The sequence below is a fragment of the Doryrhamphus excisus genome, chromosome 13 (genome assembly GCF_030265055.1).
Source record: "Doryrhamphus excisus isolate RoL2022-K1 chromosome 13, RoL_Dexc_1.0, whole genome shotgun sequence".
Taxonomy (NCBI): Eukaryota; Metazoa; Chordata; class Actinopteri; order Syngnathiformes; family Syngnathidae; genus Doryrhamphus; species Doryrhamphus excisus.
This window is the reverse complement of record NC_080478.1, coordinates 6,134,689-6,153,044: the sequence shown is the minus strand read 5'-3', so window position 1 is coordinate 6,153,044 and position 18,356 is coordinate 6,134,689. Positions and strand designations below refer to the sequence as shown.

Here is an 18,356-nt window from a genome sequence, read left to right as displayed (position 1 = left end):
CACTTCAAATAAATACTCCAGCGAGGAGGCGGGCGCTCCAGGAGCAGCGAGGGAGCTGATTGGAGGACGTCTCCCGAAGCGCCCGTAGCCTCCGATTGGTCAAAAAAGGACGGATGATCGCAAATGACCGGGAAATAACGAAATGATGGATAACGAGGATTATGTTTATTTACGGCAAATCAACAATAGAGAAAAAAATTAAAATAAAATTATTAGATAAATAGATAAAGATATTAGATATTAACATTTTAGTTTTTATTGATATAGTTTCTGTTAATTTTATTTTCTTCATTTTATTTGTATTTGTGACATTAACATTAATAACTGACTATCCTACCTACATGAAAAAAAAGTATTATTTTATTAATTTATCAATTATCATATTGACAGATATGTATAATATTATTAATAATAATTAATGATTAGTAATGATTAAAAATGAATTACTAATATATGATATTATTATTAAACACCCAAAAACTAATAAAAAAATAATTTACCAATATCTAATAAGCTTATATGAATATAAAACCTTGAAAGCAAGATACTAAATGAAAAATCCATTATTCCAGTGAAAAGCATGACATGAGTGACAATAGTGTATATCTTTATTGTTGTTAAAATATTTTGGGGATGGAAAAGAGGATTAAATTTGACACAAATGTATTTTTTACAGTCACCTGTTACATGATTAAATGTACTGCGAGACATCGGCGAGAAACAAATGAAATAATCGCCACTGGTGAACTCTTAGCAGCGATTGAGGCCAGATTACCAACCGAGCTGCAAAACAAACCTCACTCGTGTTGTCATATTAGTAAAAGTTCACACCAAGTGCATGCAAGAACATTTCAGGCCTCAAGATGAAATCCAAAAGTACATAATGTCAGTTGATTAGCTGTCGCCAGGGTTGGAAAATGATTCAGTCTCAGACTGCACCATCCTATTGATTAACCGTTTATTTGCCTTTACTGCTGTGCGGCGTGTTTCACGTGAGAAAAAGAGGGAACGCAGAGGTAGACACGAGAGGCAAAAAGTGAGGTAGGGAGGATAAACGGCACTAATCAATTTAAAAAGGCCTCATACCTCCCTTTAAATACCATATAATACAGTATTACATCATCATCCATCACAAACTTTATGATTATAATGAGGGAAACTCAACTTAAGTCCACATTGGCTGGTCGGTTATAAAAAGTCACCCTGCTCTCTATGGTTATTATCACTGCAGCCTAACTTGTTTTGTTTTTTCCTGAGGGTCAACCTGCCATTAGAATAAGACAAAATGACTATAATAGCCATAATGCTAATAGTAAGGTATTTGGATAAATACAGATTTTAAGATGTAGTACTTGGAGTGGGGAAAAAATGGCCGCCTGATGCCGAGAGGATTGTCCTAAATGCAACATGGCACCTGACTGTGTGTGTGTGTGTGTGACAGGTAGTTGAGACATGTCCTTGCGTTGGTGGCAGTGTCGTGCTACCTGAAGACGCCGACATTGATTGACAGCGCCACCTCTGGCTTCTTGGATTTGGTCCTTGCATCTCCTGCGGCCTTCTTGTGTGATCCGTCACAGTCCGAACTTCCTGCAGCCTGCTCTCTATCATAATCATGATAATAAAAAGTCATGACTGCAAAATTGGTACATCTGCGGTGCAAAGGTAGATCTAGCATTTACTCATCCGTGCCTTTCACACAGAAGACAGCAAAGTGGGATACTACTATAGCGACAATGCTAACAAGATTAGATCTTAAACTTTACACCCCTTTCACACAAGCACTGTCCCTCCTCTGTTATGGATACTACAGTCAACCTCGGATATATCGGATTCAATTGTTCCCCACTGGTTTTGTCCGATATAAGCGAAATCCGTTATATGCGTATACCGGAAAATGTCCGTTTTACACATATATCGGATTTATATCCGGTATATGCGTAAATCGGATTTTATCCGTTCTAAAAAGGCACTTCCTTGACTATGTTTCCAATGTACCTGGACGCGCAGGCAACGCTGCAAACGCTGCAAATGACGTCGTATAGCGGCCTGTCACGATTCGGCGAATCGGAGCGCCACGATGCGGCCATCCGATATATGCGAGGGAAATTTAATGGAAATGCTTTGGAACGGGACTGGAGATTTTGTCCGAAATAGGCGAAATCCGTTATAAAAAATCCGATATATGCAATGAATTTTTATTGGAAATGCATTACAGAAAAATTGGTTCTTTTTTATCTGTCCGTTGTGAGCGAATTTCCGATATATCCGAGGTTTACTGTACCTCCAAGGGCCAAAAATCCCCCCAAAATGCAGTGCAAGTCTGTGTGAAATGGGCTCGGGTAAAAGCGTTGCACCTTTTCCTTCTTTGCTCCGCCTGCTCTCTTAGCCTCTGCTGGCCTTGTTCATCCTCACGAGTGTAGAAGTCCTTGTTGTCAATCACAAGGTTCTGGAGATTGAAAAATACATGAATACATCAGTTTGAATTCATTCAGTTTCTATGCTCGGGGGGGTTAAGATGTTGAGATGGGGTATGCTGGAGCCTATCCCAGCTGACTTTGGGCGAGAGGCAGGGTGCAACCTGGACTGGTCGCCAGCCAATCAGAGTTAATTTTAAATTCTAATGCTTTTACTTTATTACCTTAACACCAATGACATCGTTATCTTTGAGATGAAACGGTGCTCCTAGTAGTGATTCCGTCCTTTTTTTCTTTTTCTTCTTTGACAGCTGCTGGCTCTAAAAAAAAAAAAAATGAAATAAAAATGTCAACAACAAAAAAAGAAACAAACTTGGATGAAACTCCGATCACTTGTAACGTTTCTAAAACTAGCATCCTTGTCGTTTCACCCAGCTGGAGATGATTTCCTCCCAAGTGTGTTTGTCTGGATGGTGTTTGGCCAGCAGCAGGGAGTCAGGTGACAGGCCGTAGCGTGCTGCCACGCAGGTGCGCAAGCTGCGAGGCGATGAGTCCCGCGACGCATCCCAAATCAGCTCCTCTGGAGGGTAGTAGCACCGCTCCCCGGGTATCCCCATCTTAACATTGAGCAGTATCTCCTTAGGACTACAAAAGCAGGAAAAACATCATCAACAAGCACAATGTATCCCACCAGGCAACCGCCAATCTTGACATGATTGTATACATCGCATGTTGGTTGGCCAACAAAATCTGGTTATAATAAGAAAGAAGTACATTTTCATAATTACATTAATGCCACAAAACCATTGATCCAACAATAAATAATTATATTTTTTAAATTTAATTTCTTAGTCTAGAACCTCAAATAATAAATAAAACATACACAATAATATAAATATAAACAAAATACAACTCCATAGTTGCACCAGTCAACAAAATACGATAGAATTACAACTTTCATAAATATTATAATTATTATTATAATAATATAATTATCAACAGTTTCGGAAGTGTTAAATTGCAGGAAGACTAACCTTACAAGACCACTCATTACAATTTATGCATATGAATTCATTAAAAAAAATATGCATGGTATTGCATGGGAAATAAAAAGAGAAAAATAATCCTTATTGCTTTGGGGAGTGTAGTCTAAAACAAGAATAAAAAATCAATAATTAGGAAACATTTTATTTATGTTAAATAAAAATAATTAAATTAATTATAATTAATTAAATAATTATGAAATTATGATTTTAAAAATTATACAAAAAATGAAAAAGTGCAAGTGTAAAATTAAAGCATCCTCACCCGAGATCTTCAGCATTCTGCAGCCGCTGCATGCTAAGGTCTGCCCCGCTAGTTAGCTTTAGCTTCCTGGTTAGGAGACAAAGTGCTGCTGTTACCATTCCAGACCAATGAAAAGGAGAAGCATAGCACACGTGAGAAGGAAAGGAGGTGCTTGCCTCAGTGTGACATGGTGTCCTCTGAGGATACGAGCCGGGGTGCGTCCTTCCATCTCCCACAAGCGCAGGAAGGCGGCGGCGGCGGGAACGCACGCGTCCTCGAGAGCAGGAAGCGTCAACACCTGTGGACAAAAAAAATAATTATTTAATTTTTCATTTAAATTATTTATTCATTCATTCATTTTCTACCGCTTTTTCCTCACGAGGGTCGCGGGGGGTGCTGGAGCCTATCCCAGCTGTCTTCGGGCGTAAGGCGGGGTACACCCTAGACTGGTCGCCAGCCAATCACAGGGCACATATAGACAAACAACCATTCACACTCACATTCATACCTATGGACAATTTGGAGTCGCCAATTAACCTAGCATGTTTTTGGAATGTGGGAGGAAACCGGAGTACCCGGAGAAAACCCACGCATGCACGGGGAGAACATGCAAACTCCACACAGAGATGCCCGAGGGTGGATGAAATTATTTATTTTTTCTTTAATATTTAATTTAATGTATTTAAATGATTAATTATTTAAGAATCAGAGCCGTCAGATGGTCAAAGAATCCCATTACTCCACATTACCTGAGCCTTTAGGTCCTCCAGGGTGGCTTCCACAGATATCTCCACTTGTCCCACGCTTGTGAGTTGTGTATGAAAGTGTTTTTGATCTGCATGCTCCACTGCGTGGCCGTTATCGTTGGAGCCGCTCACCGCATCCACGTGGAGCCACATGGACAGCTTGAGAAAACCCTGATTGGAAAAGAGAAGATGACGCAATGCAGGACGAACCCACACAAACAAAAATTGTGAAATTACCTTTGGAGGGAGTTGACCTTCCGTGACAACTAATGTCTCCCCGTTGTTTATCTTCGCCTCTGACAGAGATGCAAGCTGAGTAGGAGACAGGTTGTTGCCATGACGATGATAATGACCAATGTACACGTTGAAACAGGGAACGCTGCAAATGCGTAAAAGTAGTATAAAAGTACACCTCGTCAGTTAGGGCCTCTCCTACTTCTTCGCACCAATCCAGCCTCCTCAAATGCCAACATGTGCCTAGAAACACATTTAAAAGCAGCCTTTAGTACTCTTAATTATGTATTTGATATGGAAAAATAAATATAAGAAATCAATACAATTTACCATTGAGTCCAACGGCATCCAGCATTGCCTTTAGACACTGCAAGTAAAACAAAATAAGAAATGTAATACTTCATCTGTGCTTAAAAGTAGTGTTTTGTGATGCATTTCATTTTGCTGATTCGTTTGACTGTGACTGTGACCTATTGTTTATCAGTCAAAAACGTTGAAAGAAAAGGTTATATGTAGTAATTTGGCCACTGGGCAAACATTATCATCACATTGCATTTGGTCAGCCATACAGTGAAAAGTTCTCCTCCTATTCCTTGTGGAAGTGGTACACTTTTGGCTTTTTATTTTGTCTTTCTCCCCCCAGTGTGTTTGAACCCCTTCCTTAAGTTTACAATGAGTAAATTTGAAGCCAACTAGTTAGCTCACAAGAATGCTACACAGCCATAGCAGTCTTGTGTCCCTGTAGCCCGCACACTAGCAATGTGGCATAAAAAAGTAAAAATGGGAGCATCATAAACATCTAGGCTGTAGTATGAAAATATTATCATCACACTGCATTTGGTCAGCCATACAGTGAAAAGTTCTCCTATTCCTTGTGGAAGTGGTACACTTTTGGCTTTTTGTTTTGTATTTCTTCCTCCAGTGTGTTTGAACCCCTTTCTTAAGTTTACAATGAGTAAATTGGAAGCCAACTAGTTAGCTCGCAAGAATGCTACACAGCCATAGCAGTCTTGTGTCCCTGTAGCCCGCACACTAGCAATGTGGCTCTAGTACAGGGGTGGGCAAACTTTTTACTCGCGGGCCGCATTGATATGACAAAATTTACGGGGGGGACAGACTATATATTTTACACGTAACAGTCCACCTGGTATTATTGTATCTGTAAAATTGTCATGCAATCTGCTATTATTATTTATTATTTTATATTTATATATTTTAAAAATAATAAAATATTACAATAATTACAATAAAATTAAAATAATAATTATTATATTATTATTATGTAAAATATGCAAATATAACAATAACATTATATATAATTAATATAATAATTAGCATTAATATAATAATTATAATAATCATAATAGTTCTAATAATAATTATAATAATCTAATAATAATAATAATTATTATTATTATTATTATGTGCTTGTGTCCCTTTTTTCAGGAGCACTTTGTAAACAATAGACCATGTCAAAAAACGAAATTGATAAAACCATCAAAAGCTCAGGCCATGATGCCAGGTTGTATGTTGAGTTTAAATGAAATACTTTGGAAAGATTGGGCGGGCCGTATTCAAACACTTGGCGGGCCGGATGTGGCCCCCGGGCCGTAGTTTGCCCACCCCTGCTCTAGTACGACAATATTCCATTTATTAATATTGAGTCCTAATTTGTGAAAATTCACTTACAGTTGTCTAGAACCAATTAACCGTCATAAACAAAAAAAACTAATCTCATTAAATCGGAACACACAAAATTCAAGGTTCCACGGCACCGGAAGTCAACTAGCCTCACAAAACGAATTGTGTTCCATTTTGGAGGTTTCACAGCAACACCACAATGCCAGCTTTACCTCTTTAACAGTGCAAGTCCTCTCTATGATGATGTCCATCTCTAATCCAGCAGAGGGCGCTGCACCCACAGAGAAATGCAGGAAAAGCTGCAAGAAACATTGCATGCAAGAAACATTTATCACACTTCTAGTGTTTACCTTTTAGACACATGATTGATGATGCACCTGTGCTAGAGTTCCCATAAAAACAATAAAATAAACCTGCGAGGCCCGAGGGGCGCATCCCAGACAAAGCGTCATGGTGGTCATGAGTCGTACGCCTGCCTCACGCAGGCTCAGCTCCTCGCACACTGTTCAAACAACCAGAGGGAGGCGTCGTAAATGCCACTTAAGCAGGGGGGAAAAAAAAGTTGAGTGGGCTCAAGAGGTAGAAAATGACAAGGGAGGTGTAGCTTTTAAGAGTTTAATGAGGGGCCAAAATTAGAGAGCGAGAGAGGGAGCAAAGGGGAGGGAATTTCCAAGCTGTGTGCCGCAATGAAACACATCAAATGGAATACCTGGAGGAAGGAGTTTCCCTGTGCTGTCCACCTGCCTCAGACAGTACTGTGCACCTGGGGAGGGAAGAGGGATACTCAGAAACTGCAATGCTGAGATTTGCAGTCTCTGGGCCTAAAAACGTTGACTAATACATCCCAGCAATGTCCAAATCCCATTCATATAGGCCCCCGCTCCATTGCTATCCTATTGGACACTTTGTGCTTTGAGGTAATACCATGACATCATTGCCCCATCATTGCTTATTTTTACCTACCACGTGAGAAAATGTGTAAATACATTGGTGGCAATATTAAATGTCATTAAATTAGGTTATTTTCGGCATGTTTCTCAACATATTTTACATTATTCACGTTGAATATATTTTTATAAAAATTACAAAATGTATGTATTATAGTGTAATAATGTATTATTGTCATAAAACAAATACTAATACTACTAATACTACATACTACTAATACTAATACTACAAATACTAATATTTTATGCTGATATTTATAGGAAGGCTTTTGTCTCTGTATTTACCTGATAATTTTGGACAATATAAATACTTAGAATTTTCATATTTTCATACTAACATTGATACATAACCATAAAAGAGGACAGAGTAAGAAAAAAAAATTGTGAGAAATGGTGGATAAATTAGGGACCTATTATGCTTTTTTCCACTTTTCTGACCTATTAATATAGTTACAATGTTGTATTCTCGTGTTAAACGACACCAAAGCGGATTTCCTCATATTTTGGACAATATAAATACTTTGAATTTTCATATTCTAACATTGATACATCATCATAGAAGAGGACAGAGTAAGAACAAAAAAAAATGTCAGAAATGGTGGATAAATTAGATTGACAATAACATTAACATTAAAGAGGACCTATTATGCTTTTTTCCACTTTTCTGACTGATTAATATTATTTATTATTAATTAATTATTATTATTAATATAATAATTTACAATGTTGAATTCTCGTGTTAAACGACGCCAAAGCGGATTTCCTCATATGGTTTTTAGTTAGGAAGTACTTTGGGTGTGTGTCCATTCACAGGGGAGTGGGCGTGCTCGGAGGTGGGCCGTGGGTGGAATAAATTAAAACAGACAGCAATGGAATAGGTGCAGATTCTGGAAAATCTGAAATGTTTTCTGTGCGGTATATTGTGTGTAGCTACTCTATAGGAGAACACAACTCAATACATTCATTCATTCATTCATTTTCTACCGCTTGTCCTCACGAGGGTCGCTTCGGGCGAGAAGCGGGGTACACCCTGGACTGGTCGCCACCCAATCACAGGGCACATATAGACAAACAACCATTCACACTCACATTCATACCTATGAACAATTTGGAGTCGCCAATTAACCTAGCATGTTTTTGGAATGTAGGAGGAAACCGGAGTACCCGGAAAAAACCCACGCATGCACAGGGAGAACATACAAACTCCACACAGAGATGGCCGCGGGTGGAATTGAACTGCGGTCTCCTAGCTGAAGGCTAGCTAAGGCTAAACTGAGCTTCTTACTGGGAAGTTGCAGCTCCTCGATGGCCCTCTGCTTCACATCACACAGCAGCTGTGAAAACACATCATTTGAAATCAGCAAAGATGAAGAGGAAAAAAACAAGAGTGCACAAAATGACTGACCATATTTCCTGCTGCAGGAACCTTGACTATTCTCCTCTCGTCTGTGTCGCCGCCCCCGCCGCCATGCAGTGTTCGAAACTCCACTTGCAGCCAGCGACAGTCTGACGGCGTCATCACGGTGACCATGTCTCCGTTTAACGTGAACATGCTGAGCAAGACAGACATGGGCGGAGTTAAAAATATAAAACTATGACATGAACTAACGCACACGTGATGCACCTGCCATCGCATGACTGCGGCTCCAGCACCAACAGAGCGTCTCCGTCTTTCAGCGACAGCTCCTTCAATGTTCGCTGCATGTCGTCAGGCGGGAACACTCGCCATCCGCTGGCGCCGCCTCCCTCACCTGCCCAGTGCTCTCCCACTTTTGCCACCGACTGCTCCTGACACAGCAGACTCCCGACGGGTTGGCCCAGGGCTTCCCGCACCTCCCCGAGGGTGGCGCCGCCTGCAAATGCTCTGGCCTCCTTTTTAAGCCCGCCGTCTGTGGCCTTCTCAAATTCCGCCCCAGCTTGATCTCCAGGTGGTTCCACAAAGGGTCGGACGACCGTTAGCAACACTGGCTCCCACTCGGCTCCGGTTAGGACACCTGCACCGCATACCTGATTGGTTATAAACAAAAATGCGTCAAGCGGTGTAACAGAGGCAGAAAGCTGCTTGTGACTGAAGGAAATGTGCAACACTGGGACAAAAGTGACGCACAATGCCACATTGTCCAAACATCACACTTTGTTGATTTCTGCTTAAAGGGCACAGGGCAAATGCCGGATCTGTGGTACTGTTATAGCTCTGATTGAGCAAATTCGCAGGAAAAAAGCTCAAGAACCATGTATGTGAAAAAATTTTAACGCATTATTACATCCAAAAAATAACATAACATCATATCTTCTTTTGACTATGTGTGCCCGGGTTCTTACCTCTCGGCCGTTCCAAACAAACAGGTCAGAGTTGGCACAGAGGCCGGCACTGTACAGCGAGGCACTGTCATCTGCAACAAGTCAAAATATTACAAAAATGCTCTCCAATCCATGGATTAGTTCTCTTCAGTGCCTAACCTGTGAGAGTATTGTACAGGTGGAGGCCTGCTGGAAGCATCTTGGCCACAGTCAGAGCCATGTCTCCTTCCCATAGTTCCTGTTCCTAACAGTACGACGTATTGCTCGTGTCTGTCTGCGGTTGAACAAGTACTTATATAAATCATCTTACCTGATATATAGCTAACCGCAGGTCTCCAACAGTTTTCCTGCGATCAAAAACGATTGTGGTGGCTACATTGGGCTCTTTGCTAACAGGCTGCAGGGCTCCGTTTATTAGCCTGTATGAGGACGCCAGGTGGAGACGAAGCTCAAAGCTGTTATTACTGGCTTCATACTCCTCCCTGTGAAGGAAACATTGTTGACTAAAAGACATTAAAGACTCAAGAGTGTAGACGAATGAGTTTCAACATTGCTTTGGCTTTATGGTGATTGTCATAACTTTGTGATACAGTAGATTCCCGCTATTCGTGGGGGTTATGTTCCAAGATCCCAGAATAGTAAAAATGCCTGTTTGTAATGCCCTGAACAAGTAATGACTAAACTTTTGTTTTGTTTCTGCAGTGATGCAATGACAAATGAGCCAGAGGCCGCAGATGGGCCGGGGGCCGCACTTTGAGAAACCCTACTTTTGTGGATCTTGTCAGGGTTGGGCGCATGCCGTCGGCGCCGTGACCAAACCGCAAGGGCGAGCGATGGTGGTTGAGGAGAAAGGGGCTGTTACAACAGTCAGTCCGAAAGATGCGCACGATGATGTAGCAAGGGCATATTTTGAGCACACAAACTAAAAGCAAAAAATAGAAACTACAGTTTTGTAGAAAGATTTGGGCACAATCTATTAAACTAGTTTTATGAAAATAGGTTTTGCTGCTTATTTTTGTTGTCCGGCTAACTAAACTAACTACATGATTCTTGCACTCTGACAGCACTCATTCATTCATTTTCTACCGCTTATCTTCATGAGTGTCGCGGGCGTGACAGAGCCTATCCCAGCTGTATTCGGGTGAGAGACTGGTGCCCAGCCAATCACAGGGCACATATAGACAGTCAGTCCTAAAGATGCGCACGGCCGCAGGTTCACGTCTATGGAGTTATTATAGTTGTGTCTTAATTTTGATGTAGCAAGGGCATATTTTGATGACAGAAACTAAAAGCAAAAACTAGAACTGATTGAGCAGACAAATGTATTTTGTGTCTGTACTGTTGTGTGCGAAGGCACACTGCTATGGCGAGAGCGGCAAGGTGTACGGGCATGTTCAGTGGTCAAAATGCGGGCACTTTCCAGGAGTTATAAAACTCATTTAAATTGTGTTTTATACATTCAGAAACAATTTCAGAAATACAGTATATAGCATTGAATTTACTAAACCTGCAGTTACACATCACGTTTTGTCAAAGCATCTTCCTGCTGGAAAATGTTGAGTGAACCGACTTGTGAGACACTATCCTCTGCTGGATTCATACATGCGAAAAGCTCCCCTATTCCCCTGCAGATAGCGCCATCAAATCACTTCAATGATTCAATTTACCATGAAAAGAAAATATGTGCATTTTAAAAAGAAAAAAAATATCTGCAAATATGTAGGGGTGCGAATGCTGAACCGCGAACAGGCAGGGATCTACTGTAGTGGTAAATTGTGCTTCTGTACCGCATCTGCTGCAGTCGGATGTTCTCCTCCTCTGCCATCTGAATGAGGTGATGAGGAAGTTTGTACTGAGGACTGCTGAGAGCTTCAATGGAAAACAGATAATCAGCGATATACACAGTGACGTAGAGGCGTGTCTTAGAATAGAATTTGACTTGACTACCGATCTCACAGTCGGCTCATATAAAAATATCATGTGATCAAGATTGCACCATTCTGACTGCATGTGGTACCCACAGCTGCTGCTGAGCATATATATATATATATATATTTTGTTATAAATAGCCTTTTTGATACAAATTCAGCCTCACTTGTGTTCAGAAAGAATTGAAAATGACGTGTGTGTTTAACAGAAGACGCGACAGAATGTACACTATTACAACAAAGGTGAGGAAGACGCAAAGGGGCACAAGCTAATCAGAAGTTAACCACGCATAGACTGGGGTTACAGAGCATTTACCCAAATTATATACGGCCTTTAGTGCAGTGTTTTTCAACCTTTTTTGAGCCACGGTACGTTTTTTACATTGGAAAAATCTTGTGGCACACCACTAACTAAAAATGTTACAAAATGTCCCCACAACCTCACACGTGCATCAATAAGTCTATCGGAGGAACAAGGTAGGTGTTGCCACACGGACCAATATTACATTGCTCTGCCAGTCTTTACACCACAGACACTCCACAGTAGCCATGTTTACATGACGAGTTTTTCTCTTTCCAAATGACTTTTTGGGAAACAATGGTATCCATAGAAAGGAATATTCCAATCTCTTGTCTACATGCGCCGTGAAAATCAAACAGAATAGTCAATGGGTCATGTGCGGTAAAACGTAAACATCAACATCACGTGATACCGGCTTCCTCGAGTTATTCTTTCACTTGTTGGAATAATAATCCGTATTGCCGGTTTTTCGTCTGTCCAGTCTTGAAATTTAGTTTGAATCAAAAACAAACTTTGCTTAGCAGTCCAATGCCGATTACTGGCCTCCATTTTTAAAACTGAAGAACATCTGGAGCTGCGTGTTACGTCATATCTGAGCATGCGCTGAAATAACGCACTCGGGATAAATTTAAACAGGAAAAGATCACATTCAATCTTGCTAATATTTTATAATTAAACTAGGGACATGTTTTATATAGATATGTATTTTCTTTTTTAATAAAACTGGACTTGTAAATAAAGTATAGAAGTGTTTAGATTCTGTTCCAACCGCCAACAGAAGAAGAAAAACACCACAAAGAAGAACGCACCCTGACAACTTTCCGTTTGAGTGGGTACAAGATACCTGAATCGGATTGGGGAAAGGAATATTCCATCCCTGTACAATTCTTTCCGTTTGAGCAAATATACCAAATGCAATTGGAATATTTGGGTCCATATTTTCATGGCTATTGACATAATATTTGCAAATGATGATTAATCAATGTTAACTATAAAAAGTGATATTGGATAATTCCTCACAGCACACCTGACGGTTTCTCAAGGTACACTAGTGGTTGAAAATCTCTGCTTTGGTGAATAAAATGGATGAGTTTAGTTTGGTCAGTTACCTCCAGTGGGCCGGTGTAGCTGTGTTTTTCTGTAGAACAGCATGTAGGCACTCTCCTTGCCCTGGAATTGCTTCTCTATGTCCGACACCCCGATAGAGGTTACAGTGGCGTCATTCAAGTCAAACCAGTGATCACCCTGTGGATACATAGCGATTGCTTTGAAAACTCCTCATGCCAGATTTATGTCACGTCCTTGCTGCATACCTCTTGCTCGGGCTCCGGTCCTTCAACAGTGCCTGGGCCTTCAATCGTAGAGTGATCCGCTTGTCCGGGGTTCTCGCTCAAGATAAGGCTAGGCGGGTTTGCCTTCAGTGCCACTCGAGTACCGTTGGAAACCAGCATGAAAACATCACTGTGTGACTGTAGGAACTGTTAGACAGAAGAAGAAATGAAAAAAGCTGTTTAGTCCAGTCCTGTACAAAGGCGTATGTGCGGTACAAAGTCATGAAGCTCCAACTGGATTGGATTTGGTGGGTCACTGTCCTAGTAGGCAATGTTAGATTAAATTAATTCTCACCAGTCTATTGAACTAGTTTTATGAAAATAGGTTCTGATGCTTATTTTTGTTGTCCTGCTAACTAAACTAACTACATGCTTCTTGCACTCTGACAGCTTTTATTCATTAATTTTCTACCACTTATCCTCATGAGGGTCGCGGGCGTGCCGGAGCCTATCCCAGCTGTCTTCGGGTGAGAGGCAGGGTACACCCTGGACTGGTGGCCATCCAATCACAGGGCACATATAGACAAACAACCATTCACACTCACATTCATACCTATGGACAATTTGGAGTCGCCAATTAACCTAGCCAATTAACGTCCCACCTTGGAATGTGGGAGGAAACCGGAGTACTCGGAGAAAACCTACGCACGCATGGGGAGAACATGCAAACTCCATACAGTGATGCCCAAAGGGGGGAATCAAACTCAGGTTTCCTAGTTGTGTGGCCTGCGGGCTAACCACTTGTTCACCGTGTAGGCCTCTGACAGCAAGGTTATAAAAAAAAATAGAAAAACACCTTGCCAATGGGGCCACAGGACTTCCTGAAGGTTTTACTCCAAGAGGAACCAATCTTCTCCATGAGTTTCTGGCCTAGTTGGTCCAATAGGACACTCTTTGAAGGCTCCTACGAAACAAAACAGGAAATAAAGTGTCTGGATTGGTGGCATCAATGACAACAAAAGCAAAAGAAAACAGGAAAAAATGATCCTTTGAGGTCAAACCTGGGAGATAATCGCAGTGAGGACACACAAAGGGTCATCGTCATTAAGTTTGGTCTGGTGAATTTCTTTGACCTCCTGTTTGACGTTCCTCTGCATCCTTATTTTGTTGTCCTCCACCTGATATAAACAAAGACATACTCTGCAGACAAAAGTGTAGAATTCTTGAATGCAAACATCCAGGCTGTAGTTCCTCTCACCGGCGGCTCCCAGTGGCCAAGTCGGTCAATGTCCCTGATATAAACATGATAATGGCCGCCATAGCAGCCGCCCTTATGGATAATCACAGAGAACAGCTCGTAGGAGTAATCGGCGGCAACTCCATCTGCCTGTAAGCACAAACACAGCTGAGTCACGATGCTCAAACGTGACTACAAAGCGTTAGATGTGGCGTGGTACCTGTTCACAAAACGGTCGTAAGTTGATGGTGAGTGGGAAGCTATAGCGCCCCGTCTCCTTGTAGCGCTCACATTTAGCAAAGTCAAAGCTGAATCTCAGCAAAGACATGGTCATGAATGGAGGGAGCTTCTGCAGCTTGGCAGACTAAGGAAACAGCAATACAAAGCAAAAAAACAACAATTGTGAACAAATGAAGAGACAAAAGTCTTCTTTTCCCCACAATGTCGCACCTTGGCAGCAGTGACCAGCCTGTTACACAGCGCACAGCGGTACAGATTATTGCCTTCAAACATCTCCTCCTCTACAAACATGTTCCACAAAGCCTCTTCCAGGCTGGACACGCCGCACACGCACACTGTCAGGTCCAGGAAGTCCTCCTGAAGAGAGATGCAGACACCCATTTATCTCACGTGGATTTCCCTCAACGCTACGCACCATCAGCAAAAGACCGGGACCTGTCGCTGGCTGACGTTCCCGCACTCCTTGCAGACAATGCTGTTGACGATGGTGCCGTGGTACAGGCGGTGGATGAGTGTGCTCCCAGAGGTGCCCACAAGAGAGTTCTCCAAGGCGCTGAAGAGAATGCGGTTGAGTTCCTGCACATCATGCTGGTTTGATCCCTGTGACACAAAAGAGTTCAGTTCAGGGGCAGAATATTTAAAATATGAATCACATAGGAACCAACGTAAAGTGACTTCATTCATTCTACTGTACAGTAAAGCTAAAATAAAGCAACAACAATTACCTTGAAGATGCCTGACATACACACGATAGAGAGGTGGATTTGTCATTTCAACTACAGGTTACTGATGGTTGCTCACAATTGTTTCTTAATCAATTGGACTGCTCATATTGTACTGAGCAGCAAGGTAGTTTTCTGTTTGTCACAGTTCTATGGTTATACTTACATATTTCCTCTCTTTGCCATATCTGGTACTGTTCACACACAAAAAAATCTGAAGTCTCACAAGAGCTATTGGCTGACTTAGGGTGTGTCGTCATTCCTGATGACTGTTTGAACTCCAGGTTTTGTTTGCCTTTTGAGGCATACACAGTCGCCCCTCGCTACATCACAGTTCAAACTAGTTTGCAAAAAAATATTGCATATTTAATCAAATTGTGGTTATTCTTGGCCTAAATTAAGCATTTAAGGATACAAATGCTTAATTAACAAGGAAGATGAACTAAAATACACATACAAATGCAATGCAGAAGAAGCATTCTAGTTGCACAGTGGAAGAGTGATTAACATGTTGAGTCTATGTTAGCTTATGTATATCATTCATTCATTCATTTTCTACCGCTTTTCCTCACGAGGGTCGCGGGGGTGCTGGAGCCTATCCCAGCTGTCTTTGGGCGTAAGGCGGGGTACACCCTGGACTGGTCGCCAGCCAATCACAGGGCACATATAGACAAACAACCATTCACACTCACATTCATACCTATGGACAATTTGGAGTCGCCAATTAATTAACCTAGCATGTTTTTGGAATGTGGGAGGAAACCGGAGTACCCGGAGAAAACCCACGCATGCACGGGGAGAATTGAACCCTGGTCTCCTAGCTGTGAGGTCTGCGCGCTAACCCCTAGTCCACCGTGCCGCCCTTATGTATATCAAATACGTCTTATTTCTCATTATATCAACTACATTGGGTAATACAAAAGTTATGGTACTGTAGGAGTTTTATTTCATGTCTTGGGGGCTCTAATAATGTTAAAAACTGTATTTACAAGATTGTAATATTTACTACCTAAATATTCCATTTATATTGAATCCTACTTGACAGAAATCTACTTATGATGTTTGAGTCTGGAACCAATGAACTGTGATGACCGAGGCATGAGTGTACTATATGTTAAAATAATATTTTATTGCTTTATTTTTTCCTATCATTGCCACTGCAACCTCTGCAATTTTTGGACAATTTTCACATTGTAGGTGATCATGTTTCCTACCGGTTCTGGAGGGGGGGATGATGTAATGGTCCATGATGGCTATGATGGCCATGAAACATTTGTAAGGAGTCATAATCACATTGAAAAGCAAGGCAAATATGTTTACAACTCCAAACAAGCTGCCTTTTTTTTTGCATGTGTCATGCTGCACACATGCATGCACATAGACACACACAAACATGCACACATTACATAGAACCAATGTGTGACAGTGTGACCAATGTTTTCAAATGTAATCTTTTACATAATATTCTGTGTAGCTGCCCAAAAGCCATTTGTGTCATTTGGACGCCAAAAAAAAACATGGCCGGAGACAATCCCATCGTAAATCTTCCTGTTCGTAATGACTCTTTGTACAATCCCAATGCAGCTGGACTGCCTCTGGACAAAAATGAAATTCCTTCCTTCATTCTGCAGGCTCGCAAGGCCTCTCTGCTGCATCCAGTATCACTTAAACCATCCCAGCATGAGCACATGAAGATAAATCAATCGCTAACAAGGACACAAGTAACACGAGCCTCTCAGCAACACTTACCTCGCTGCTGTTCCATCCAAAGCTGTCAGTGAGATCAGCGGTGGAGGCACTCTGCTGGTCCACCAGCAGAAGACGGGCAAAAAGCCTCTGGAGCTCCAGTGGGATCACTCGGACCTGAAGAGCACGAGAATAACTCATATCCACATATCACAAATTCTAGGCCAGGTACATGGTTTACAAAGGCAAATAACAAGCAGTGTCTCTAAAAACCCTGGCATTAACAGTCGGGCTGTGGGAAACTGCTGATGTAGTTTTCAAATCAACTCCACGAGCTTGCGGCACTTTAAGTAACATGAGTGGTAACATGAGTAGTGAGTTTTGTTTTTGTATTTGTTCATACATTTCAGCATTTTCTCTTTTGCACTTTAGACATCCCTGCTCCAATCCCTCTCACTTGCACTGAAGGTTGTTTAGACAAATATTGGAGCTGGCAAAAGAGCATTGCTATCCGTGTGAAGGCTTTTTGATGCAGCGCATGTGTTGTTTCAGTGTACAGTATATGCGGACATGTTTTGAATCACTTACATTGGCCCCTGCTTTGTCTTTATCTTGAAGACATCCCAATTCGTCAGTCCCCAAACTGAACAGCTCCTCTGCACAGAGATCAAATTAACAACACAGTTGGCAGATGACATCATGTTTCACCTCGGATCTCTCACCTCTGAACTCGGGTGTAAACAGGAGGGTTTGGAGCAGAGAGTTGAGGTAGCAGGTCCCTCCCTGGTTCCTGATGCCGCAGAGGTTGCTCCTTCCTCGAGGAGCCGGGGGCTCGTCTCCCCCCTTGGCAGGCTTCCCACCAGCGTGAGTAGAGGAGGAAGAGAACCCTTCTTCGCATTCTTCCTCCTCAAAAAGATTCCCAAACATGACGGTTTTTGTTTCGTTTTGGCTTCACCGACCATGTAAACGCGCCACGCCACCTGTTGCTATCTCATCTTGGTCTTGCCCAGTTCTCGGTTGACAGTGGCCGGACTAACGCGGAAGTAAGAGGACTTGACTGGGCTGAACATAATAGCGACACGGAAACGTGGGCGAGGAAATGCGTCCAAGTGGCAGCAATGTTTTATATAAGAAAAATAAAGGCAATGACTAGTGACTAACGCTGTCTCATCTGGCTTCACCGCTCAGTCAACGAAAATGAAACACCTGCCAGTCGGTCCCGGACGACGTCCAGAAAAAGAAAGATATTGCGTGCCAAAGCACTAATAAAATATGCACATTTATATTTATTTGGGAATGTTGAAAATGTCTGCCTTATCTTGTTTTAGTCCTAAAGCGACAAATGTAAATAAAAATGCCGTCGGTGTACAGCGGGCAGCCATCTTGTTTTCTGGCAGGAAG

At 41.8% G+C, this 18,356-nt stretch overlaps 1 protein-coding gene across 2 annotated transcripts; it reads right to left on the bottom strand.

Annotated features, from left to right (window-relative positions):
- Positions 1–596: 596 nt before the first annotated feature.
- usp40 (ubiquitin specific peptidase 40) lies at positions 597–18,340 on the bottom strand. 2 transcript variants are annotated; one of them, XM_058090289.1, is made up of 31 exons: positions 17,678–18,340; positions 17,544–17,611; positions 17,019–17,132; positions 14,983–15,147; positions 14,758–14,904; positions 14,528–14,671; positions 14,329–14,457; positions 14,132–14,248; positions 13,927–14,034; positions 13,113–13,277; positions 12,909–13,044; positions 11,358–11,439; positions 9,881–10,052; positions 9,730–9,814; positions 9,592–9,662; positions 8,894–9,276; positions 8,675–8,822; positions 8,555–8,603; positions 7,032–7,085; positions 6,700–6,824; positions 6,535–6,621; positions 5,012–5,048; positions 4,860–4,924; positions 4,685–4,759; positions 4,451–4,618; positions 3,878–3,999; positions 3,723–3,788; positions 2,846–3,059; positions 2,639–2,734; positions 2,355–2,446; positions 597–1,601 (listed from the first exon to the last, which is right to left on the bottom strand). In XM_058090289.1, the coding sequence occupies exons 1-31, from the start codon at positions 17,880–17,882 to the stop codon at positions 1,481–1,483; spliced, it is 3,810 nt and encodes a 1,269-aa protein (XP_057946272.1). In that variant the 5' UTR covers positions 17,883–18,340; the 3' UTR covers positions 597–1,480. The 2 variants fall into 2 exon arrangements, with proteins under 2 accessions (XP_057946272.1, XP_057946273.1); XM_058090290.1 differs by having other exon boundaries at positions 6,736–6,824.
- Between the last annotated feature and the right edge of the window lie 16 nt (positions 18,341–18,356).